The sequence below is a fragment of the Argopecten irradians genome, chromosome 6 (assembly GCF_041381155.1).
Source record: "Argopecten irradians isolate NY chromosome 6, Ai_NY, whole genome shotgun sequence".
In the NCBI taxonomy this organism is placed as follows: domain Eukaryota; kingdom Metazoa; phylum Mollusca; class Bivalvia; order Pectinida; family Pectinidae; genus Argopecten; species Argopecten irradians.
The window spans coordinates 19,905,801-19,932,414 of NC_091139.1; the positions used below are offsets into that span (position 1 = coordinate 19,905,801).

Sequence of the window (26,614 nt, forward strand, 5' to 3'; positions counted from 1 at the left end):
ATAGCGATAACAAACTTTAACTATCAAAATCCAAGATGGCTGCCTGGCGGCCATCTTGTTCTCCGATCGGTCCGAAAATGCAATATGCAAAACAAGGGCCCTAGGGGAACATACACATGAAATTTGAGAAAGATCCCTTCAGCATTTTCTGAGAAATAGCGATAACAAACTTTAACTATCAAAATCCAAGATGGCTGCCTGGCAGCCATCTTGTTGACTTATCCGTCCCAAAATGCAATATGCACAACTAGGGCCCCAGGGGAACCTTCATATGAATTTTGAGACAGATCCCTTCAGTTCTTTCTGAGAAATAGCGATAACAAGAATTGTTAACGGACAGACGGAAAGACGGACCACGGACCAGGGACAAAAAGCGATTTGAATAGCCCTACATCTGATGATGGTGGACTAAAAACATCAAAATTATTTTAGAACTCATCAAAGAGCTCATTCATATCAAAACATTCATGCCGAGTTTCATCAAAATCCACACAGTCCACTTAAGTTACAAGATCTAATGAAACCAATGGAGTCAACCCAACTTTAAGATGTATCAAGATCATTTCATTTTGTAGTATCAGTGATTGAAATATGTCACATGAAGCTTTAGGCTCTGTTGCTCAATTACCAGTATACATGTGTTGTTAAAGATGCTCCACCACCAACAGATCATTTAAACAATAATTCATGTTTAATCATATATATCTCTAATTAACACAAAAAATAATATAAAATAATTTCTTTTGCCGGATGCACAATCAGTAGTTCACTCCATAAAGGACATAGTTTTTTGGGATGCAATTTGTTATTTTTAATATTTTTGTCTTGAAGTAAAATTAGAAGTTCAAACGTTTCTATGGTGGTAATGGTGTACAGCAAGTAACTTTTGTAACTGAGGAAAAATTGATAGAGAATAAGAGATTCATCGATCTATGTCTGACAATTGACAGATCGATCTTTTCTCCTCTTTTTGAACTTCAACTATCAAAATCCAAGATGGTGGCCTGGCGGCCATCTTGTTGACAGATTGGTCCCAAAATGCAATATTTACAACTAGCTAGGGCCCTAGGGGAAATTTCAGAATGATTCCTACGGTATTTTCTGTGAAATAGCAATAACAAACTTTAACTATCAAAATCCAAGATGGCTGCTGGTGACCATCTTAATGACCAATCAGCATCAAAACGCAGTATGCATAAAAAAGGCCCTAGAGAAATCTACGTATGAAATTTGAGAATGATCCCTTCCATACTTTCTGAGAAATAGCAATAACAAGAATTGTTAACGGACAAACACAGACCATGGAAGAAAAGCAATTTGAGTAGCCCAGCATCTTATGATGCTGGGCTAAAATAAAATACCATTTGTCTCTTTAATAATCTACACAAACAAAACAACTCCAAATGTATTTTCAAAAGAGTTTATCAAACCATTTCTCTTGCTATACATTCTCTGGACATGCAAGTTACAATAATCACTGGTAGTCAATTGTACAATACTTTTTCAATGAAATAACATTTAATAAAAGTGGTATTCTGAAATGTGAAAACGAAAATATTAAATGCATTGCTTTTATGTCATGTGACCACTTAGCATCTGACAAAACACTACTAAAAAACTTAAGTCAAATTGATTCATACAAAATCTATTACATATGTGTAATAATTATGCTATCGACAGTCATGTACATCACAGAAATACAACTGACTCGACTGGAGCTTACAAACAAATAATCATTTAAAACCACTGATGAAATAATGAGTTAGTTAAATGCGAAACAAAAGAAAGAGAAATATGAATGTGAAATAAGATGATTACAAAAGGATATTGATAATATACATGGTGTTATATATACACAGTGATTAACTCTAAGGGCGTGCCTGTAATCTGTCACAGACTTATCACAGATATCTGAGAACACCCCATTCACACCTCTGTTTTACAGAGCCCTGTATATATATGGCCCAGGAGACAGGGCCCCTAGTAAAGGCCCTTTTCACACTAGTTAGAGCCCAATGTCAAGTGTTTTTTGTCCCAGTCACACCTCTGTCTCACAGAGCTTCTGGCCTGCAGTGTTTACACCGTGTATTTAGACAACAGATCCTTGAACAACACACAACTTGTCATCATCGTCGGTCACGGTGGCGGTGACGATCGCGGTCACGGTCACGGTCTCTGCTTCGGTCACGGCTGCTACGACTAGGATGTGATGTTCGTCGCAAAAAGTCATCAACATCCCTCTCGTACTGCAAGAGGAAAATATGTCTTCGTGAGTGAATTAATAAATTTCCAATCTGTTTAAATGCTAACTAATTCCGAATGAAATCATTTTTTAAATTGGAATATCTGTTTTATAACATAATACTTAAATAGAGGAAATTTCTTTGCTAAGAATAACTTTGAAGAAAGTATTTGAATAAAGAATTTAATTTTATGCAATAAGGCCTTAGCCCAGCCTCTCTTGAGATGCTGATGACTTACCGATCGTTTGTCCGTGGCACGGGAGCGTGAAGCAGCATCCTGACTACTGTAGTCAGGTCCTGTAGGCATAAATTCTCGTGGTCTCTCATAATGTCCTGGATATGGGGGCATCGGTTCCATGTGTCCAAATCCTGGTGGCTAAACAACAGGCAAATTTCAATATTAACAAATTTTATTTCAAACATAATTTGAAAAGGAATTGAACAACAGGCATAGCCTATATAAGTTCTCTCCCTAAAGAACAGGCAAAAATTGATATTATGAAAGTAACTACAGCTAAATGGAAATAAAATGGAAATAAAAGGGAAAAGCTGGTTGAACCCGTAATCTGGAACCTGGTATTGGTGTAGTTATCAGATTCATTTATATATATGATTAATGTTGAATCCAAGAATAATTCTGTTTAAATTTTGATCAAAATAAAAATAACAACATATGGTCAAGAAGGAAACTCCTAACTCCCAAGTTTGAGCTTAATAGATGGAACCTGAAGAGCCTGTTCCAGGAATCATAAATGTACCATTAATGTAACACAATGGCTGTCCTGTATTACATAGGGCTGGATCAATATATAGATATACCAATATGTATCAGTTTTCAGCAGTGTATCGAATATCGATACGCAAACTTTATGTATATCGCTGTATCCTTTTAACAACTCACCCTACTGTTTTCGTTATAGAAATAGGGAAATAGAAATTCCAAACAAAATTTATTCTAAAACATCATTCAAGTAAGAGCATTTAAATCAATAGGAAGTGTTTAAGACATCTGTGTCACCTAAATGGATTAGAAATGCCTTTTTATAACTAAGAATACGAATTGACAGAAATTAATTAACACGGATGATAAACCGAATCAAATGTTTGGTAGATTTTTTTTCTGGTTATAAGATGTTATATCAAAATTGTCTTTTATTGTCACAGTTTTCAAAATACAATGGTCAACTGAATTTGAAAAAGAGGTCCACTGTTTCGTCAATATGTATCATGTATTGTTTCAGTGTATTGTCAATACGTATCGTATCGTTTTAGACCTTCCAATACCCAGCCCTAGTATTACATATGAAGTTAAAATAAATATGAAAGAGGAATTAATTAGATGTCCGGCACAATTTGTGTTGTTAAAGTGTAAAGTTGATTAATTCTAAGCAACTTACTGGTGGTCCGTATGGGTGATGCATTGGTGGCGGTGGTGCTCTAGCATGGGCAAACTCTCTTATATAGTCATTGTATGACTGTAACACAGAAACAAAGTCAATAATTATTACATACACTTACCTGGTATATGAAAAGTTCAATGCATTAGGGCCAGAATGACAAGGGGTTAATGGGCCTGTATTTGCATAATTTGTCTGCTGCTACATGGCCAACATAAGGACTTTGGAATCTGTTGGTTAACTCAAAAGATATAATTCAAGGAAGACCAAGGTCATTCCTTTAAACAAACATGCAAGTCCAAAGATTTCCATTTGTGACCCATTACCAGTCTTTTTGCCTCTTATAACATGTAACAGCTCTTTTTGCCTATAAGTCTATGTAAATTGTTGTTCAAATATTTTAGCTAATATAATACATAAAACAAGGTTGACTGGAAAACATTTACTAAAGCATGCTACAGACTCAAATAAGATATTTGAGCCTTTTGGTTATTACAGAAAAGAACTTGTTCGAGATTTTAGCATTTTACACCAATACCCTTAAATTACCAGTCTTTTTGCCTCTTATAACATGTAACAGCTCTTTTTGCCTATAAGTCTATGTAAATTGTTGTTCAAATATTTTAGCTAATATAATACATAAAACAAGGTTGACTGGAAAACATTTACTAAAGCATGCTACAGACTCAAATAAGATATTTGAGCCTTTTGGTTATTACAGAAAAGAACTTGTTCGAGATTTTAGCATTTTACACCAATACCCTTAAATTCATTTAAACTAAGGTGGAAATCCTTCACCCTGACATGCTACAGTCCCAAATTCAGGTTTTTAGGATTTTGAGGGGAAAATTGAAGCAAAATGAAACAATGGAAAGACAGATGGAGGCTGCACCATGGCACAAGCTCACTAATCTTTTAGACATGCAAGATCGAATTGCTGATACTTTCATCATAAAAACATTGATACAATTTTTTCTCTCAAATCTGTTTTCAGAACCAACCTTCAAATAGTCAGGTGATCCAAAGACAAATATCTGCATTTAAAGTAATAAAATTTGTAACACTCGCCTAAAGTAAATAAAGAACTGTGCATGTGTTTCATCATAAGTACATAGCCAACACCAAAACCAAATCCCACGGCCCTTAACCAAATACTAATCTATCAAGGTCACCTTGGCCTAAATGACTGATAAATTGTAAGTGTCTTCATTTGTAATAAGGGTACCCAGAAGAAAATTTTATGAAGTTATACAAGTTCTGAAATTTCCCAACTGCTAGTTTTGAAGAAATTTCATAAACTATTGTTTTCCACCTTGAAATCCTTGAAAGGTTGATGAGTGATTTGTAGGATCATACTGTGGTCAAAGGCATTTTTTTGTGAGACACCTCAAAATGTTTAAAACAATAACTTGCTTATTCCTATCACCAGGCGTAACCGCCTCCACTGGAGGGTAGGAAGCATGCGTATAAGCGTGACCAGTTAGCGAACCAGTCACCTGACTTTACTTTACCTGTGTTGAGTAATGACCAGGTGAAGCAGCATGTCTAGATTTTGACTGCAAAACAAAATACCTTAAATACGTGGATCCAACGTGGGAAGGTTTCACCATGCAGCCATTTGACAGAAATGAATGCTAACTATTTTTATAAACAAGCTATAATGCACCTTCTCTGTACAAAGCCCTTGCTTGTCCATTCAAGAGAACATATAATCAGTTACACACAATAACCAATATTGATTCAACTTGAAACCTCGCAGGTCAAGGCCAAAAATGATATTTCTTGAATACAGCTTACCTTCTTCAACATTCCAGGGTTTACTAACACTTTCATCATATCCACCTTTGAATAATATGTCATAGCAAAGTCAAAGGTTCAGTGTTCAGCAACAGATGAGAAGCTGCAGTACTTTGGTCAAATCAACTGAATTAAAGAACACTGTAATTGACAGTGTGACTTTAAAATTAGGCTTCATTGTTTCAGTAATCTTCAAAGAAAGTCTCTGCAAGTCTGTGATTGGGCAATTTTTTCTTCACATGAGCAGCATTCAGTTTTGCTATGGCATATTCAAGAGTTGGATATAATGAGTGATAGTAGCCCCTGGATTATCAAGGATGAGTTTGCCTGATGTAATTCTTGTTTTATAGCTGCTATTTTGGGAATACAACTTGCTTGATGTAATTGTTATTTTAGAAGTTGTTTGATAAACAGTACTGGTGACAACTGAAAACGAAGACCAACAGACGGATGGACATTATAACACCTCATGTCTAAACTCATTTCTTGTCCTTGAGAAAAGCCTGTTCTAAAGATGATGCTTTTAGTGATACAGGAATCCGCAACCAATCCAAATAAATTTAGTGAAACATCAGTGTGAAGAAGATACCAATACATACCCCATTAATAAATGTGTCCCGCCGTACACCTGCATAGCGTGGGCTTCTGTAAAATCAAAACAGATATTTATATGTAAGTATTGGATTTGTAGCACAAGGGCAAAGAGAAATCAGGTAAATTATGCTAATGTCCATGAGCAATATATACAGTGTAATTATTGAATATAAACAATGCAGCACTCATCATATTTTTACAAAATTACTTACTTTAAATAGTTTTACAATTTTGATTTTCTAATAGAAACTTAATAGACATTTCAGACAAAAAGACTAGTGCCCTGTGAGGACCATTTACATTATTGTACATGTAACAAGAAATTAATCACAGAAATACATTTCTTTCACATATATAATATTTCAAAGTGATTTGTCTAGGATTTTTGTATGTCTAATAAATAATACTGAAGAGAGAAGAATCTATGGGATTTAAATCATTAACATTTTACTGACCTGCTCTCCATCCGTCGGTCTTTGTACATCCCTGTAACATAACACAATACCATACTTTGTTGATAAAACTTTTTTTTTAGTTCAGTTTTCCCGATGAAATTTAATAATAGAATCTCACATGGGTCTGTGAAGTGGACAGGAATATCTCAACCAAAGTGAAAGATTTTTGCCGGTCAACCACGACTTGCCAGCCAAAATCTTTCACTAGGGTTGAGATAGCCCTTTCCACTTCACAGACCCATGTAAGATTCTTTTTCTCCCATACTCAGTAGAAAAAATGATTAAATTCCACTTGGTTTCCAGCTTTTTGATCACATCATTATCACAGGAACGTTGTTATGCGTCAAAATTGATGACGTTATCTACGATAGGCGCCACAGTTATGCCGCAGTTACGCTGCATGAATTGATGACGTCGCGTTATTGTCTAGCGCGTGTGAGATGTCTGCCACCCTCCTGTGTAAGATAGAGATATCTTTTCCCTAGCAACCACAGGATATCCCATTTAACCATGTTACCAAGTTTCAAGAAAATCTGGCAACATTTGCTAGTTATTAAACGGAAACAGACGAAAATGACGTTTTTCATTAATAATATGGGCATAACTCAGCCAAATAGGGTATAATCAAATCCTGATCAAAGTTGGCCAAGGCCCTGAGATATTTAACCATGTTACCAAGTTTCGACAAAATCCTGTAATCTTTGCAAGAGTTATTAACTAAAACAGACGAACATAGCATTCAAAGGGCCATAACTCAGCCAAATTAAAGTCAAATCAAAGTGGGATGATCGAACTTGGCCAAGGCCCTAAGACATTAAACATGTTACCAAGTTTTGAGAAAATCTGGTAATATATGCGAGAGTTATTTAACGTAAACAGCCAAAAATACTGTTTTTCCATAATCAAAGGGCCATAACTCCGCTAAATAGGGTCTGATGAAAGTGCTGAGCGAACTCTTCCTAGCCCTTGGCTCACCGAACCATGTGACCAAGTAATAAAAAAATTGCTTAAGATTTGTGGCAGTTATTGCATGGAAACCAAGCTTTACAGATAGACAGACAATTAATAACCCCCAGTTTCAGTGAAAGCGGGGGATAATAAGGGAAACTTACCATTGTCTCGGTCCATATCACTTCTAAAGCGTTTCCTTCTTGGGCTATCAAACATCTCATCACGATAACGCCGTCTCCTGAAATTTTTGGGTGTTTCAATTTAAGATTAGTGATCGTAGAATCACAAAATCATAAACATCAAAAAAGAAAACACACACACACATATCTATATATATTTATGAAAATATCTTTCCCTTTCAATTGAATATACATCATACAAAATATCTATATGATTTTCTTTAAAAATTGAATCAATTTGTTTCAAAAAGACTTATCTGGAAAGAAAACACTAATTTACTGTTCACTTTGTTAGGTTTAGGTTCTGAATTTTATAAAGCTAAAATTGTATTATTCAGTCGTTTTAATATCCTTTCATCTAAACTCCTATATCAAGTTTTAATTAAGGATAAGAACTGTGATTCCATTTTCTAAATCAGTCTACGCACAGTCTACCTGGTACACCATCCTTGATACTCCAGGAGTTACTATCACTGACATTATATCAACCCATGGACTTATGTCATAGTACAACTGTAGGCAACATAATGCACTGGTAATTTCAGCTAAATTTGTTCCTTTGAATTACTTCCAAACAAACCAAATAACGGTACACTCAGGTTGACTGTGTGGCTTTTAAGTCTGACGTCGCTCTCTCCATAATCTTTGAAGGAAGTCTCTGCAGGCCTGTAATCGGTCAGTTTTTCCTCTCCTAATCTACTTCCAATATCACTAGGAGATAGTCCAGGGGTGGATATAACCTCGAGATAATAACCCCTGTAGTATTGAGGATGACTCTACCCATACCTTTGATAACTCTTGAATTAGTGTATATAAATACAGTCTACACATAACTAATGATAATAATTGAATACAGTCTATACATATAAACCTAATGATTATACTTGGATACAGTCTATACATACCTAATGATAACCCTTGAATACAGTCTATACATACCTAATGATAACCCTTGAATACAGTCTATACATACCTAATCATAACCCTTGAATACAGTCTATACATACCTAATCATAACCCTTGAATACAGTCCTATACATACCTAATCATAACCCTTGAATACAATCTATACATACCTAATGATAACCCTTGAATACAGTCTATACATACGTACCTAATGATAACCCTTGAATACGGTCTACAAATACCAAATAATAACTCTTGAATACAGTCTACACATACCTAATCATAACCCTTGAATACAGTCTATACATACCTAATGATAACCCTTGAATACAGTCTACACATACCTAATGATAACCCTTGAATACAGTCTATACATACCTAATGATAACCCTTGAATACAGTCTACACATACCTAATGATAACCCTTGAATACAGTCTACACATACCTAATCATAACCCTTGAATACAGTCTACACATACCTAATGATAACCCTTGAATACAGTCTATACATACCTAATGATAACTCTTGAATACAGTCTACACATACCTAATCATAACTCTTGAATACAGTCTACACATACCTAATCATAACCCTTGAATACAGTCTACACATACCTAATGATAACCCTTGAATACAGTCTACACATACCTAATGATAACCCTTGAATACAGTCTATACATACCTAATGATAACCCTTGAATACAGTCTATACATACCTAATCATAACTCTTGAATACAGTCTACACATACCTAATCATAACTCTTGAATACAGTCTACATATACCTAATCATTACCCTTGAATACAGTTTACACATACCTAATCATAACTCTTGAATACAGTCTACACATACCTAATGATAACCCTTAAATACAGTCTATACATACCTAATGATAACCCTTGAATACAGTCTATACATACCTAATGATAACTCTTGAATACAGTCTACACATACCTAATCATAACCCTTGAATACAGTCTACACATACCTCATGATAACACTTGAAAAGTCTATACATTGTGTACATACCTAATCATAACCCTTGAATACAGTCTACACATACCTAATCATAACCCTTGAATACAGTCTACACATACCTAATGATAACCCTTGAATACAGTCTACACATACCTAATGATAACCCTTGAATACAGTCTACACATACCTAATGATAACCCTTGAATACAGTCTACACATACCTAATCATAACCCTTGAATACAGTCTACACATACCTAATCATAACCCTTGAATATACAGTCTACACATACCTAATCATAACCCTTGAATACAGTCTACACATACCTAATGATAACTCTTGAATACAGTCTACACATTCCTAATGATAACTCTTGAATACAGTCTACACATACCTAATCATAACCCTTGAATATGGTCTACACATACCTAATCATAACCCTTGAATATACAGTCTACACATACCTCATGATAACACTTAAATAGTCTATACATTGTGTACATACCTAATGATAACCCTTGAATACAGTCTACACATACCTAATCATAACCCTTGAATACAGTCTACACATACCTAATCATAACCCTTGAATACAGTCTACACATACCTCATGATAACACTTAAATAGTCTATACATTGTGTACATACCTAATGATAACCCTTGAATACAGTCTACATATACCTAATGATAACCCTTGAATACAGTCTACACATACCTAATGATAACCCTTAAAAGTCTTACATTGTGTACATACCTAATGATAACCCTTGAATACAGTCTATACATACCTAATGATAACCCTCGAATACAGTCTATACATACGTACCTAATGATAACCCTTGAATACAGTCTATACATACGTACCTAATGATAACCCTTGAATACAGTCTATATATACGTACCTAATGATAACCCTTGATTACAATCTGCACACAGTCAATATTTTCCCCAATGATAACCCTAGTATACTTTACATCTTATTAACCATTAAGCAGTGTATATATTTCCATTAATAATCATGTGTTACTGTTTATGCTTGCATTCTTGTAAAAAATGTTTTGGTACAATTTATACCTTCCTGTATATAACCCTGTATAATCATTTACACCTTCCTGTACATAACCGGTACCCTGTATCATCATTTGCACCATCCTGTATATAACCCTGTATCACTATTTACACCCTCCTGTATATAACCCTGTATCATCATTTGCACCATCCTATATATAACCCTGTATCACTATTAACACCTTCCGGTATATAACCCTGTATCATCATTTGCACCATCCTATATATAACCCTGTATCACTATTTACACCCTCCTGTATATAACCCTGTATCACCATTTACACCCTCCTGTATATAACCCTGTATCATCATTTGCACCATCCTATACATAACCCTGTATCACTGTTTATACCCTCCTGTATATAACCCTGTATCACCATTTACATCCTCCTGTATATAACCCTGTATCATCATTTGCACCATCCTATATATAACCCTGTATCACCATTTACACCCTCCTGTATATAACCCTGTATCACCATTTACATCCTCCTGTATATAACCCTGTATCATCATTTGCACCATCCTATACATAACCCTGTATCACTGTTTATACCCTCCTGTATATAACCCTGTATCACCATTTACATCTTCCTGTATATAACCCTGTATCACCATTTACACCTTCCTGTATATAACCCTGTATCACCATTTACACCTTCCTGTATATAACCCTGTATCACCATTTACATCTTCCTGTATATAACCCTGTATCACCATTTATATCCTCCTGTATATAACCCTGTATCACCATTTACATCCTCCTGAATATAACCCTGTATAACCATTTACACCCTCCTGTATATAACCCTGTATCACTATTTACATCTTCCTGTATATAACCCTGTATCACCATTTACATCTTCCTGAATATAACCCTGTATTACCATTTACACCTTCCTGTATATAACCCTGTATCACCATCTACATCCTCCTGTATATAACCCTATGAAACCATCTACATCCTCCTGTATATAACCCTGTATCACCATTTACACCTTCCTGTATATAACAATGTATCACCATTTACACCTTCCTGTATATAACCCTGTATCACCATTTACATCTTCCTGTGTATAACCCTGTATCATCATTTATACCTTTCTGTATATAACCCTGTATCACCATTTACATCTTCCTGTATATAACCCTGTATCATCATTTACATCTTCCTGTATATAACCCTGTATCACCATTTACATCCTCCTGTATATAACCCTGTATCACCATTTACATCTTCCTGTATATAACCCTGTATCACCATTTACATCTTCCTGTATATAACCCTGTATCACCATTTACACCTTCCTGTATATAACCCTGTATCACCATTTACATCCTCCTGTATATAACCCTGTTTCACCATTTACACCTTCCGGTATATAACCCTGTATCACCATTTACACCTTCCTGTATATATCCCTGTATCATCATTTACACCTTCCTGTATATAACCCTGCATCACTATTTACACCTTCCTGTATATAACCCTGTTTCACCATTTACACCTTCCGGTATATAACCCTGTATCACCATTTACACCTTCCTGTATATAACCCTGTATCATCATTTACACCTTCCTGTATATAACCCTGTATCACCATTTACATCTTCCTGTATATAACCCTGTATCATCATTTACACCTTCCTGTATATAACCCTGTATCACCATTTACATCTTCCTGTATATAACCCTGTATCATCATTTACACCTTCCTGTATATAACCCTGTATCACCATTTACATCTTCCTGTATATAACCCTGTATCACTATTTACATCTTCCTGTATATAACCCTGTATCACTATTTACACCTTCCTGTATATTTAAGGATTAACTTGAATAGATTTTTTATGTTATGGAGATATAACACAAAAATCTGAGTGTACTCTAAATAAACCGCGAAGCGGTTTATGATGAGAGTACACTCAGATTTTTGTGTTATATCTCCATAACATAAAAAACCTATTCAAATTAATCCTTATAATTCAATTTACTAAAGATAATCTCTTCAACATTTAAAATTCATTTTGGGACTCTTTTGTCTATGAAATTATTACGCCGTCATCTCAGCCAATCAGAAACGACGTTACAAACGGCGACGCCATTTTTTCCTTTATGGGCTGATAAAGTAAATTTTTAAGCCAATGGAAATGCTCGTAACAAGCAACATTGAATTATAACCCTGTATCATCATTAATAACCCTGTATCACTATTTACACATTTCCATAAATACATAATGTGTCACTAGTACTGTTTACACATTCCCATAATAAACCCTGTATCACCATTTACATATTCCTACAAATAACCTTTTTTCATTATTTACACATTCCCATAAATAACCCTGTGTCACCATTTACACATTCCCATAAATAGCCATGTATTACCATTTATATACATTCCCATAAATAACCCTGTATCACCATTAGTACATTCCCATAAATAACCCTGTGTTATTGTTTACACATTCCCATAAATAACCCTGTGTTATTGTTTACACATTCCCATAAATAACCCTGTGTTATTGTTTACACATTCCCATAAATAACCCTGTGTTATTGTTTACACATTCCCATAAATAACCCTGTGTTATTGTTTACACATTCCCATAAATAAATCTTTGTCACTATTTACACATTTCCATAAATAACCCTGTATCACCATTTACACATTTCCAAATATAACTCTGTATCATTATTTTCAAATTTCCATAAATAACCCTGTGTCAATATACTGTTTACACATCCCCATAAATAACCTTGTGTCACCATTTACACATTTCCATAAATAACCCTATGTAACCATTCACACATTCCCATACATAACTCTGTGTCACTGTTTACACATTCCCAAAATTAAACCCTTGTCACCATTTACACATTCCCATAAATAACCGTGTTACTGTTTACGTATTTCCATAAATAACCCTATGTCATTATATACCCTTACCATAAATTACCCTGTAACTGTTTACAAATTCCCATAAATAACCCTGTATCACCATTTTCACAATCCCATAAATAACCCTGTATTACCATTTACACATTCTCATAACTAACCTGTGTCACCATTTACACATTCCCATAAATAACCCTGTATTACCATTTACACAATCCCATAAATAACCCTGTATTACCATTTACACATTCTCATAACTAACCTGTGTCACCATTTACACATTCCCATAAATAACCCTGTGCCACTGTTTACATATTCCCATAAATAACCCTGTGTCATTATATACCCTTACCATAAATTACCTTTTAACTGTTTACAAATTCCCATAAATAACCCTGTATCACCATTTACACATTCCCATAAATAACCCAATTTCACCATTAACACATTCCCATAAATTACTTAACCCTGTGTCTCTATTTACACATTCCCATAAATTACTTAACCCTGTGTCTCTATTTACACATTCCCATAAATAACCCTGTGTCACCATTTCCATATTCTCATAAATAACCCTTTGCCACTGTTTCCATATTCCCATAAATAACACTGTGTCATTATATACACATTTCCATAAATAACCCGGTGTCTCTGTTAATCCATTCCCATAAATAACCCTGTTACTGTTTACAAATTTCCATAAACAATCCTGTGATTCTGTTTACACATTCCCATAAATAACCCTGTTTTATTATATACACATTCCCATAAATAACCCTTTGTTATTATATACACATTCCCATAAATAACCCTGTGTCACCATTTACACATTCCCATAAATAACCCTGTGTTATTATTTATACATTCCCATAAATAACCCTGTGTTTGATGTCTTTTAAACAGCATGTTTGAGATTGGAAATCTTGAAGAAGTTGCCATGAAAAAACATTTGAATCTCGCTTTGATAAGCATTGGGGGCAGCCCGAATGCTACTGTAATAATCATAAGATAGATAATACTGAACTTATTAATAGTCGGGATGTATAGGCATTATGCCTGCGTCCAGTATTATCATTATAATTATTATAATTGTTATTATGAATTAAAATGACCACTGATGATGAGGTTCTCTTTATACTGACTTTAAAAACAGGCACATCCATTATGACATCCTTTTAGACTGTCACTGTAAAAAAAGTCATTAAAACACAAACCACACTATCGATTGATCATTATTTTTTCTTCATGTAAACCAGAATATGGAGATATAGGTATGTGCACTGTTACTGTGAATTATATCAATAAGTTATGGATGTTACTTACCATTGTAAATGCCATATACACCAGTTTTTCATTTTGTTTGTAATTATATAAACACTAAATATAATATAAATTCTAATGCATAACAATTTTATATAAAAACACTTGTTTAATATATTATTATACCTTGTTAAATAAATAGCATTTCACTTTTATCTATTTTATCTATGTATACCCTTTAGTGTATGTAAAGAAATTGCTTACTTTAAATTAGAATGTACTACTTTGCTATTGTGTATGATAAAATAATATACATGTGCTGTATTCATATGTAAATGACACTTTCATCATGAATAGATTCCAATCTGATATCATGTAACTTAATGTATCTGGTAAGCCAAGTTTTTCTGTGTAAAAACAAAAGGATATCACATGGCATGTCAAAGAGAACATGTCAAAATAATGTTGATCTAATTAATGAACCTTAACATTGCAACACAATATGTAAAACTCCTTCAACAGAACACCACTTATCATTAAACTCTTTAACTGATTTCAAAACATGGAATCACAGAACTACCTTCTTAACAAAAAGATTAAGCTGCACAAGATAAAATGTTAATATTTGATAACACAAAAAGAATTTGCATTATTATTCCTTATAAATTATTATTTGTTGGTATCTAATTAATCATTAATTTGTGTTGATATTCTACAAAAATTATATGTAGTTGATGTAATCTATCATGAATTTTAGTTGTTATTTTTTATAATATAACAGTATACATTTTCGTGAATCATTTGAACTTGTAATTGTATTACAAAAATGTTTTAGAAACTCTTGTTTCTGTTATTTTCACTCAAATTATTTTAGTATTTATGTTTACATAAGTGACAACCAAATATTGTCACAATTTCTGTTGAAATGATGCATGACATACCGTCAATTGTTGGTCTACGCCGGTTACAATCCGCAACGTCTAAGTCACACAAATATTGTTCGTTTTAACATAGGCTTATGAAAGTTGGCCACGGGGGGTGTATTAAGTCCCAATAAACAGGGTTCCACACATACAAACATCAATATAACTATAGGTCTCTGACAGGAGAGAATGAAAGTCCCACTATAGTACAGTAGGTGTGGAAAAGTTCATTCACTCGGACACTGTTGGATGTTAGTATCCTCCCCACCATTAGTCACAAAACAGTTCACATTGAACACTAAACTCTGACCAATGGTATATGTGGTGAGGGGATACCTAACATGTTAGATATTTCATGGATGCAGAAGCAGGATCCTTCGTTTTTATAAAAATTTTGACTAAAAACAGACCAGCATGCTTTTACGGCATCAAGTCGAATGCAAGAATCAAGATTTCAAGATAGTCCTTGGAAGGTGATCAAATTAGTCCATTTTAACACAAAGATTCCATTGCTTTCACAAAGACAACAATAATGAAGGTGTTGATATAAGGTTGACCTGCTACATCAGTCCACTTCTTACTTGTTGGTACTGACCAGAACAGAAAATTCTGCTCCACTTAACTTAATTTTAAGTCCATTTGATAATCTGGTCTGGTTTAAGCTTAATATTAGTCCAATTTTACTTAAGAATTCCATTCCCATTTTTTTGTAGAGAAAATGAAAATGAAAAAAGTCCTTTGAATCAGCATTAATGGAATCTTCACAGTAGAAGGGTAATGTCCAGGTTTGGCAATTCCCATAAAATTTAGATACTTTTACCTGAAATAATCTTCAAAAATGGTGAGTAAATATATCCCGTCAATGATACGTATCACCATATACTTACCATCACATACTACACCTACCATAAAACTGGTATCACACCTGAGGGTGTTTATATTTTCTAATGTATCATCGATTTTGAAACCGTTTGACTAGCAGGAGTCGCCTTTTCATATTAAGTAGCCATGAGTGACTACTGCTTCAATACCCAGATCCCCACAGAGTTTTATGTCACACCTCTGTAGTCATGAGAAAACAAGTGTCCAAACCGGAAGAAACTTAACCTATTAAAGTCCCCTCTCCTTCCGCCAGATGATCCTCCTCGGAAAGGTTCCCTCCGGCGATGATCAATCACACGCGAACGAGATCCATGTCGCGATTTCTTAGCTTTGCGAACTATTGCACTCAGATCCACATTATTGTCGGATGGAAACATCTTACACACAGTTTCTCCACAGCGAGCTTCAATCTCCTGCAAGAAATTAATATTCAATGTGTTCAATATATGTTCTTCTGCTACTGAATAATACTCATTGACTGTAAAACTTTGTGTCAATATCACATACCAAGTTTTTCTTGTAAAGCATGACTTCTAGTGTAAAGATATACATACCTTGAAATAATGTGGAGCATAAAGTTTTAATAGGGTATGTAGGACTCAGAAGTATCTCTAATTTGATCACATATTGATTGTTACTCTCTTCAATTTATGAACTTTCCCTTTTAATCTAAACCAGAACAAATCATAACTGTTCAGACGATTTCATATAATTGAATTGTCATATGGATATATTTGAGACACAATATAGTATCTTTCACAGTTAAAGGGGTAAAGACATATGAACAACAGATGACTTTTGGTAAAAGAAATACTGTTAAATGAGGTTTTGTAAAGAATAGGCAAACAAAAATCTACAATACCTGTCCATCACGACCAATTTTGACGGGTTTGTTGTCGTTCCATGAATTATGAAGATGACTGGTTTTGGTGAAGGATAACTCTCGTCTATGGGACATGAAAAAACATACTTATTACCTAAACCAATTCATACAAAACTAATAACCATGCACTAACATCAAATCAAAAAGTCCTTAAAATTAAAAATATTTAACTAGCAGTTCAGTTTTAGATTTGATTACCATCTAAATGTATAATAAATATTTTAAAGACATCTCATATTTTCATAATTATTCATCTAATCAGTAATAAAATTTAAAAAGAACTTTACCTGTTGATCCAGTCCAGCTTGAAGACTCCACTCAAAGCTCTTGCACTCAGCCCAGGAGGCAAAACCCAACGAATAGGTGGGTGGTCTTTTGTGGATTCCTCCACAATGCGAGCAAATCCTATACAACAAATTCAATATATAAAATCTTACAATCTTATCTGTCAGAATTCATTTCAGTACAAATGTTGAAAAACACCCAGTTCACTTATCTTATATACAGATTTGAACTATTCAAAATAAAGATGTGCAATGGTAGATGTCTGCTATTTTTGAAATGTTCTAGGTTCTTCAGTATTGTCTATAATAAGCCACTGCTAAGTTGACTATATGCACAAACATAACATGACCACATGACTTACTTCATATTTTATTAAAGATAACGTTTCTAGAACTTTCTTCATGGTTAGAGATCAGTCCATTTTGTCACTTTAATATATTCAAAATGAATTTGAATTGCAGATTGCATGTATTACCTTGAAATTTTCCACTTTCTTTGACGGAAAAGATCAGGATTACATTATCACAGCTCTGAAATTAGGTAAAAAATAATGTTACATGTTGATAGTTTCTTCTTATTGAATTAAAAACAAAAAATCTCAATTTTCTTCAATATGTTCAAGTTCAACTTCTAGGTACAGTTAAGGTTTAAAACATAATAATTAAAATTAGATTCTAAAATAATGGCCGGAACCGGAGTCTGAGATCAGAATCCAGACTTTAATTTTTATTTTCTTTGGCCTTATTTTGTTTGCCTATGATCTACAAATGTATTTAACAACATTTCAATATTATCTATTTCAAATCACTCATTCCTATACACAGGTGTATGTTATGTTACCCTGAAGGCTTGGTTTAGCTTTGACTCATTCTGTGGGGGCGTTGACCAAACTCCTTTCGCTTTGGCTAAAGCAACATTCTCATGGTTGTTACTTTTAATTAGGAAGTAGCGAGCTCCTCGGAACAGATATTTCAACTTTGAGTACATACCTGCAGAAATATATAAGAAACAACATGACATTGGAAAAAGACTATTTTTTGTTTAGTTAATTGCTATATAAATCCTGGATCATTCAGACAGAGTATCCTGTCAGTTATGTTAACAGCAAGGACAAATCTTAGGATAGCTCAATAATATTTCATACACCTCAAACTATTGAAATTGTCCTTTGTAGCACTTCAGCAGTGGTTTTATTTTTAACATTTTAAAGTTATATCTGCTTAAAATAACATCATTTCCATCAAACATTATATATATGCGTATTGAAGATCTTACGTCTCTGTGATGAGTCATCAGATTTGTCACTCTTGTTATCATTTTCATCCCCACTCTTGTTTTCCTCCTCTTCTTCCTCAGAATCTTTTTCCTCTTCCCCTTGCTCTGTTCCCTCACCCTTGTAGCCACTTTTCCGATCCCACTCAATGGGTGAAATTCCTCTCTTCTTTTTCTTCCTTGTGCTCGGTCCTTCTTCATCATCACTCCTCATCTCTGCATCTGATAGTAGGACAACTCAAGCAGTTAGCACAATGTAACACATAACTTATCAACAATACCAGTCATAACATTACACTTGTTTAACAGTAATGACTCCAATAACAAGAGATCCAAGAGGGATCTTGGCACCAAGAATGATCTATGCCTGACAATGGAGGGAGGAATTTGTTCTCTGCTTTTTAAACTTCAACTATCAAAATCCAAGATGGCTACCTGTGTGCCCATTGACTGATAGGTCCCAAAATGCAATAAGTACAACTAGGGCTGTAGGGGAATGTACATATGAAATTTCAGAGAGATCCCTTCAGTACTGTATGAGGAATAGAGCTAACAAGAATTGTTAACAGACGGACGGGCCATCGACGAAAGGTTATTTGAAATCTGATGATAGTGTGCTAAAAAGAGAAATAAAACTAACTTCTAGGTTTTAAATTTTCATTTGAATACAAACCTGGCCATTATTAAAGTATTCTATAAACATTAAGGCCAAAAAAAATTAATTCTTAGTTTCTCAGGCCCCGCTGAATCGACATTTACCCACCGCAACAACATTTTTTATGCGCCATAACTTAAAAATTAAAATCGAGACCGCCGCATCGAACGCACCCCAAATTTTCATTTGAACTCGTCCGAAATTTCCATTCGAAAACGCACCCGGAAATTGGCTCCAATTTTAGTATGCACCTTTCATTTCCGGTAAAAAATGGCTGCCAATGTCAGCATTTGCTCAAAACGGAATGTTTCCTCCCAGGATTATGTGTTTTCAACTGGTTTTCTTTGGATATAGTGACGATTGAGATATTTAAAAGCTGTTCTTAAAGACTAAGTAAGAATTTATATTTTCCACACGTGTTTTCATTGATTTTCATGTCCTTCAAGTGAGAAAAAAATAAAATGTTATCTGCTGCATTTGTTTTCAGAAAAATAAAAAATAAAAAAATATTCTTGCCGCCCGCACTGACTTTTTAAAAAAGTGGCCTGAGAAACTAACAATTAATTTTTTTTGGTCTAAACAAAACAAAGACTTAAAATAAACACACCAGGAAAGCTAATAATGTAGATAGAGTAACTGTAAGACATAAGAATATCATCAAAAGAATAGCCTTGCATTTCAAAATTAATTTCACCATTAGTAATGTCAGCAATACCTGAGCCAGAATCGGAGAATGAAGTAACATCGCCAGCGCTACTTCCTGCCTCACTTCTCGTGTCATAGTCTTGGGTATCTACGTGCTCCACCTGCTGTTCCACTGGTCTTGTCTCACTCTCCTCCATCAACAAGTCCAGTTTGTCATCAGACTCATCAGCCAGATTCTCCATGCTTTCTTCCATAGGTACAGGGTCTGACAGATAAATATCAACAATGAAGAACCTCAAAAGAGCTACAAGGTATTGATGGGAATCGGATGGAATTTGATCAATCATAATCAAGCAGCATCAACCAACTGATTTTCATTTAAAATCGGATGAGGATATAGAATGTATAATAATAACTCTTTTTTGCGTTTTTGCAGACTTTTCCAAATAACAATGGTATATTGGGAAGGGAATTGCCAGGAGTACATTGGTGGTGACGGGAGAAGTAAGGGGTTAACTTTTATATTTCATAAGCTATGCGTTATACCTGGCATAGGTTCCTCGGGAATCTTGACTTTTTCTACTTTGACTACGGTTTTAGTCTTTGCTGGTCGTTTGACAGCTTTCTTCACCACTTTCACAGGTTTTTCTTTTGATTCTGTATGAAAGGAATGTGAAGTGTCAAACCACACATGGATATAAATTTATAGTGTGTTTTATTATGATTCATACTTCTATAAATCACTCTTAAGCATAATTCAAGTCACTTGCCTCCAGCTGTATTTAACATTTAATCACTGTGATTTTATCAATAATGCAAATTATTGATAAATGTAATTGAAATTCTACAGTAAACCAAGCACTGGCTAACAAGTAATTCTTAAGAAAGACTGACATTGTTATCCACACAAACCTTCCAGAAATGTGTTTAAAACTACTACCTTTATTGCTCTCAGCACCACCTTCTTTGCTCTTTGTCGAAACTGTTTTCTGTGAAGATGCTTTTCCTGCTGGCTTTGGTTCCTTGCTTTCACTGACAACCACAGAGTTGTCTGTGTTTTGTTGTTCAGAGGTCGTTGCAGCATTGTGGTCTTCCTTTTTGACATTAGAAACTTTTTGTGCAGTTTCTTTTTTTACAGGACGAGCCACTTTTGCTTTTGGCTTCACCGCTTTCCCTTTTGCTGATGCTGGCTTGGGCTTAGTTTTCACAGGTTTCTTTGCTGCAATACGAAGAAAAACAATTAGAAAATAATTCTAGAATGAAAGGTAGCTACTGTTGTAGCGGAAAAGATATCATCTTCTGAATAGGGCTGCCGCGATACGGCAGAAGCGTACCACGATATATTGCGATACACAACAACTGTATTGTGATATGTATTGCAATATTTTGACCTTAACATATGTGTTGTCTATTTTGTATATATTCCATAATAAAAACACCCATTACATTATACAAACATACAGTGCTATGTTATGTAGTTTTATATCGATTTGAACCATGTTGTTGAGTAACAAAAATGTTCAAATGTGTTCTTGTTTTAAAAAAATATGAGTCTGTTTGTGAAAACGCTAGGCTAACTGTTACAGACGATCGTAACCTATAATGCAATAACTAAACATGATAGTGTCTGCAAATATTTACACTTTTGAACCTAAATGATTAACAAATTTTCGTACAATTGTCCTGGCAAAATAAGCTTACGATCGTAATTAAACTTCAAAGGGCTGACCGGCTTGCAGTGTTGTTTTGACACGTGTAGGAAATCGAAAATGGCGGCAGACGATGAAGCCTGAAAAAGCTGGCAAAATCCCTGCAGCCATGTATTCACCGGGCCTTAAATGTGTTTAGAGAATTAGATATTCCGGTATTGTTGATTGATGGAGCGAATCAGCTTGATAATATTTCAGAAACTAGCCTAATGTCATATTGTTTATATTCAACGTCATGCAAATGTTTGAATCATTTGAACATTATACACGTTAGTTACAAACATTTGACCGACATCTGAATCGAATGAAAACGAAAGGGATACCCACATGGCTTCATATTATCGGAAAGGAAAACAAATACAACTTGCTGGTTTTGTTTTAATGACAGGACGTTTTAATTATATCAAATTAATGAAATTATGATACTAAGAAAATATATCGTAAAAAACCGGTACAGGTAAACTGTATCGCGGTACAATATTTTTTGGTGGTGTATTGCAATACCCCAATATACCGGTGAACCGCGGCAGCCCTACTTCTGAATGACTTTTAGGTGATATCTTTTCTGTACAAAAGTAAACAATATATGGGAAATACAGAGAAAGAGCTAGCTTTCAAGACATTATTGGTTTTTAATAAACATAAGAAAATTACAAAATTATTGTTACTGGTATGTCAAAAATTTGGAGGGGGAGCTCGAGGATGGCATTCAAAATTATGCCTGATCTCAACTCGATTTTCCCTCTTCTAAGAAGAGAAGTCCTCTCTGAAGACCTTCCAGCCTATAGATGAAAGAGCTTCCAGAAGCAGGAGAGCTACAATCGAGTGAACGGAAGTTATATTCTGAAAGTAGAAGAGTAAATTGAGTAAGGCTCTGGGGTCCATATTACTTTGAAATTACCAGGAGTTTTGTCTTGTTCTCCTATTTCGGCAGTGAGTTCATCATCAACATGGCCATCAAGGATGTCATCTAAAACGTTGACTTCTACAGCCTCGCCACCTGGAAATAAATAATTTTTTTATACAATCAAAATGTTTCAGAACATAAAACATTGTTTAATGTTTATTGGTGTAAGTGTTAGTACATGTTGATATAGCTATGATATGTTTGCACTTTTTTCTGTGCCAAATGTCTTGAGAAATTGAATTTTTTACACTCGTGATCAAATAGGCCCCGCAATTAAAATTTAATTTAATCTAATTTCTTACGATCTCGGGCCAATACTTGAATTTATAACCAGCTGAACATGAACATTTTACAACGTTATGCAAAAGAAACGATATCATGAAAATAATGCTACCAGGATATAACGGGCATTTCCATCAAAACGAGAATGCATAATCACCCGGATTTCCTCACTGATCCTATATTTTGAAACACGCGGATCATGCAACGTAAAATAAGTGGTTTACCTTTGGTATCTGCCATGTCGACCTCCATTGTTTGCAAAATTTAAAATACAAGATTCCGTTCCCCTTCTCCAAAAGATGTTTGTGGTCAAATTTGGTTACTTCCCTTGGCCTAAAAGGTAAACAATGCAACCGACGGCAACATGCACGCCAAATTTGGTTACCAACAATCCATGCAGAACTCTATGACTAGTAGCGATTTATAGGATTTACCTTTATTTCCCCTATTTGGGCCCCGCCCCTCCTGCCCCCGGGGGGTCAGAGCCAAATTTTAATACAAGTTCTGTTCCCCTTCCCCAAAGAATGTTTGTGGCCAAATTTGGTTACAATCCATGAAGAACTCTATGACTAGTAAACGATTTATAGGATTTACCTTTATTTCCTGTATTGGGCCCCGCCCCTCCTGCCCCCAGGGGGTCAGAGCCAAAATTTATACAAGTTCTGTTCCCCTTCTCCTAAGGATGTTTGTGGCCAAATTTGGTCACAATCCATGCAGAACTCTAGGACAAGTAGCGATTTATAGGATTAACCTTTATTTCCCCTATTTGGGCCCCGCCCCTCCTGCCCCCCGGGGGCTCAGAGCCAAAATTTATACAAGTTCTGTTCCCCTTCCCACCAAGGATGCTTGTGGCCAAATTTGGTTACAATCCATGCAGAACTCTATGACTAGTAGCAATTTATAGGATTTACCTTTATTTCCCCTATTGGGCCCCGCCCCTCCTGCCCCCAGGGGCTCAGAGCCAAAATTTATACAAGTTCTGTTCCCCTTCCCCCAAGGATGTTTGTGGCCAAATTTTGGTCACAATCCATGCAGAGAACTCTATGACTAGTAGCGATTTAAAGGAAATGTTGACGGACAGACAGACGGACGGACGGACGGACGGACGACGGACGGCACGGACGACGGACGACGGACGCCGCGCCATGGCATAAGCTCACCGGCCCTTCGGGCCAGGTGAGCTAAAAACTGTGCATGTTTTCATCATAAGTACATAGCCAACACCAAAACCAAATCCCCACGACCCTTAACCAAATACTAATCTATCAAGGTCACCTTGGCCTAAATGACTGATAAATTGTAAGTGTCTTCATTTGTAATAAGGGTACCCAGAAGAAAATTTTATGAAGTTATATAAAATTTCTGAAATTTCCCAACTGCTAGTTTTGAGAGAAATTTCATAAACTATTGTTTTCCACCTTGAAATCTTTGAAAGGTTGATGAGTGATTTGTAGGATCATACTGTGGTCAAAGGCATTTTTTGTGAGACACCTCAAAATGTTTAAAACAATAACTTGCTTATTCCTATCACCAGGCGTAAAACCGCCCCTCCACTGGAGGGTAGGAAGCATGCGTATAAAGCCGTGAACCACGTTAGCGAATACCAGTCACCTGAACTTTACTGTTACCTGTGTTGAGTGAATGACTCATTAACGTGACCAGCAAGCATGTCTACGATTTTTGAACTGGCAAAACAAAATACCTTATAAATACGTGGATCTCAACGTGGGAAAGTTCCACACCAAGCAGGACCATTTTGGAGCAGAAATAAATTTGCCCCAACTACTTTTATAAACACAAGCTATTACATGCACCTTCTCTGTACAGAAGCCCTTTGCCTTGTCCATTCAAGAGATACATATAAATCAGTGTACACACAATAACCAATATTGATTTCAACTTGCAAACCTCCGCCAGGTCAAGACCAAAAATGATGTTTCTTGAAAATACAGCTTTACCTTCCGCAACATTCCAGGATTTTACTAACACTTATAATCATATTCACGCCCTTGAATAATGAAGGGTGACATAGGGGCAAAGTTCAAGAGGTTCAGTGTTCAGCTGCAGATGAAGAAGCTGCAGTACTTGGTCCTTTGGTCAAATCAGCTGAATAACAGAACACTGTAATTGACAGTGTGGCTTTAAAGTTAGGCTTCATTGTCTCAGTAATCTTCAAAGAAAGTCTCTGCAAGTCTGTGATTGGGCAATTTTTTCTTCACATGAGCAGCCTTCAGTTTTGCTATGGCATATTCAAGAGTTGGTTATAATGAGTGATAGTAGCCCCCTGGATTATCAAGGAGGGGTTTGCCTGATGTAATTCTTGTTTTATAGCTGCTATTTTGGGAATACAACTTGCTTGATGTAATTGTTATTTTAGAAGTTGTTTGATAAACAGTACTGGTGACAACTGAAAACGAAGACCGACAGACGGATGGACATTATAACACCTCATGTCTAAACTCATTTCTTGTCCTTGAGAAAAGCCTGTTCTAATGATGATGCTTTTAGTGATACAGGAATCCGCAACCAATCCAAATAAATTTAGTGAAACATCAGTGTGAAGAAGATACCAATACATACCCCATTAATAAATGTGTCCCCGCCGTAACACCTGCATAGCGTGGGCTTCTGTAAAATCAAAACAGATATTTATATGTAAGTATTGGATTTGTAGCACAAGGGCAAAGAGAAATCAGGTAAATTATGCTAATGTCCATGAGCAATATATACAGTGTAATTATTGAATATAAAACAATGCAGCACTCATCATATTTTTACAAAATTATTTACTTTAAATAGTTTTTACAATTTTGATTTTCTAATAGAAACTTAACAGACATTTCAGACAAAAAGACTAGTGCCCTGTGAGGACCATTTACATTATTGTACATGTAACAAGAAATTAATCACAGAAATACATTTCTTTCACATGTATAATATTTCAAAGTGATTTGTCTAGGATTTTTGTATGTCTAATAAATAATACTGAAGAGAGAAGAATCTATGGATTTAAATCATTAACATTTTAACTGACCTGCTCTCCATCCGTCGGTCTTTGTACATCCCTGTAACATAAACACAATACCATACTAAGTGGATAAAACTTTTTTTTTAGTTCAGTTTCCACGAAGATGAAATTTAATAATAGAATCTCACATGGGTCTGTGAAGTGGACAAGGATATCTCAACCCAACTGAAAGATTTTTGCCGGTCAACCCGAGACTTGCCAGCCAAAATCTTTCACTAGGGTTGAGATATCCCTTTCTATTTCACAGACCCATGTAAGATTCTTTTTCTCCCATACTCAAGTAGAAAAAATGATGAAATTCCACTTGATTTCCAGCTTTTTGATCACATCATTATCACAGGAACGTCGTTATGCGTCAAAATTGATGACGTCATCTACGATATGCGCCACAGTTATGCCTCAGTTACGCTG

The 26,614-nt window shown here is 35.2% G+C and overlaps 1 protein-coding gene across 1 annotated transcript in view; it reads right to left on the bottom strand.

The window, feature by feature from the left end:
- Positions 1-1,406: 1,406 nt before the first annotated feature.
- Positions 1,407-26,614, bottom strand: part of LOC138326389 (claspin-like) — a 40,921-nt gene continuing 15,713 nt past the window's right edge. Inside the window, exons 13-32 of the mRNA XM_069272499.1 lie at positions 26,210-26,240; positions 25,737-25,803; positions 23,400-23,427; positions 22,888-22,986; positions 21,218-21,496; positions 20,824-20,934; positions 20,348-20,542; positions 18,981-19,199; positions 18,546-18,694; positions 18,181-18,235; positions 17,708-17,825; positions 17,400-17,484; positions 16,763-16,950; positions 7,599-7,675; positions 6,487-6,517; positions 6,037-6,082; positions 5,152-5,196; positions 3,641-3,718; positions 2,482-2,619; positions 1,407-2,246 (exon numbers count right to left, since the gene is read on the bottom strand). Coding sequence (XP_069128600.1) covers positions 2,127-2,246; positions 2,482-2,619; positions 3,641-3,718; positions 5,152-5,196; positions 6,037-6,082; positions 6,487-6,517; positions 7,599-7,675; positions 16,763-16,950; positions 17,400-17,484; positions 17,708-17,825; positions 18,181-18,235; positions 18,546-18,694; positions 18,981-19,199; positions 20,348-20,542; positions 20,824-20,934; positions 21,218-21,496; positions 22,888-22,986; positions 23,400-23,427; positions 25,737-25,803; positions 26,210-26,240 — 2,159 coding nt within the window. The 3' untranslated portion in view covers positions 1,407-2,126. The remainder of the gene's footprint in view (positions 2,247-2,481; positions 2,620-3,640; positions 3,719-5,151; positions 5,197-6,036; positions 6,083-6,486; positions 6,518-7,598; positions 7,676-16,762; positions 16,951-17,399; positions 17,485-17,707; positions 17,826-18,180; positions 18,236-18,545; positions 18,695-18,980; positions 19,200-20,347; positions 20,543-20,823; positions 20,935-21,217; positions 21,497-22,887; positions 22,987-23,399; positions 23,428-25,736; positions 25,804-26,209; positions 26,241-26,614) is intronic.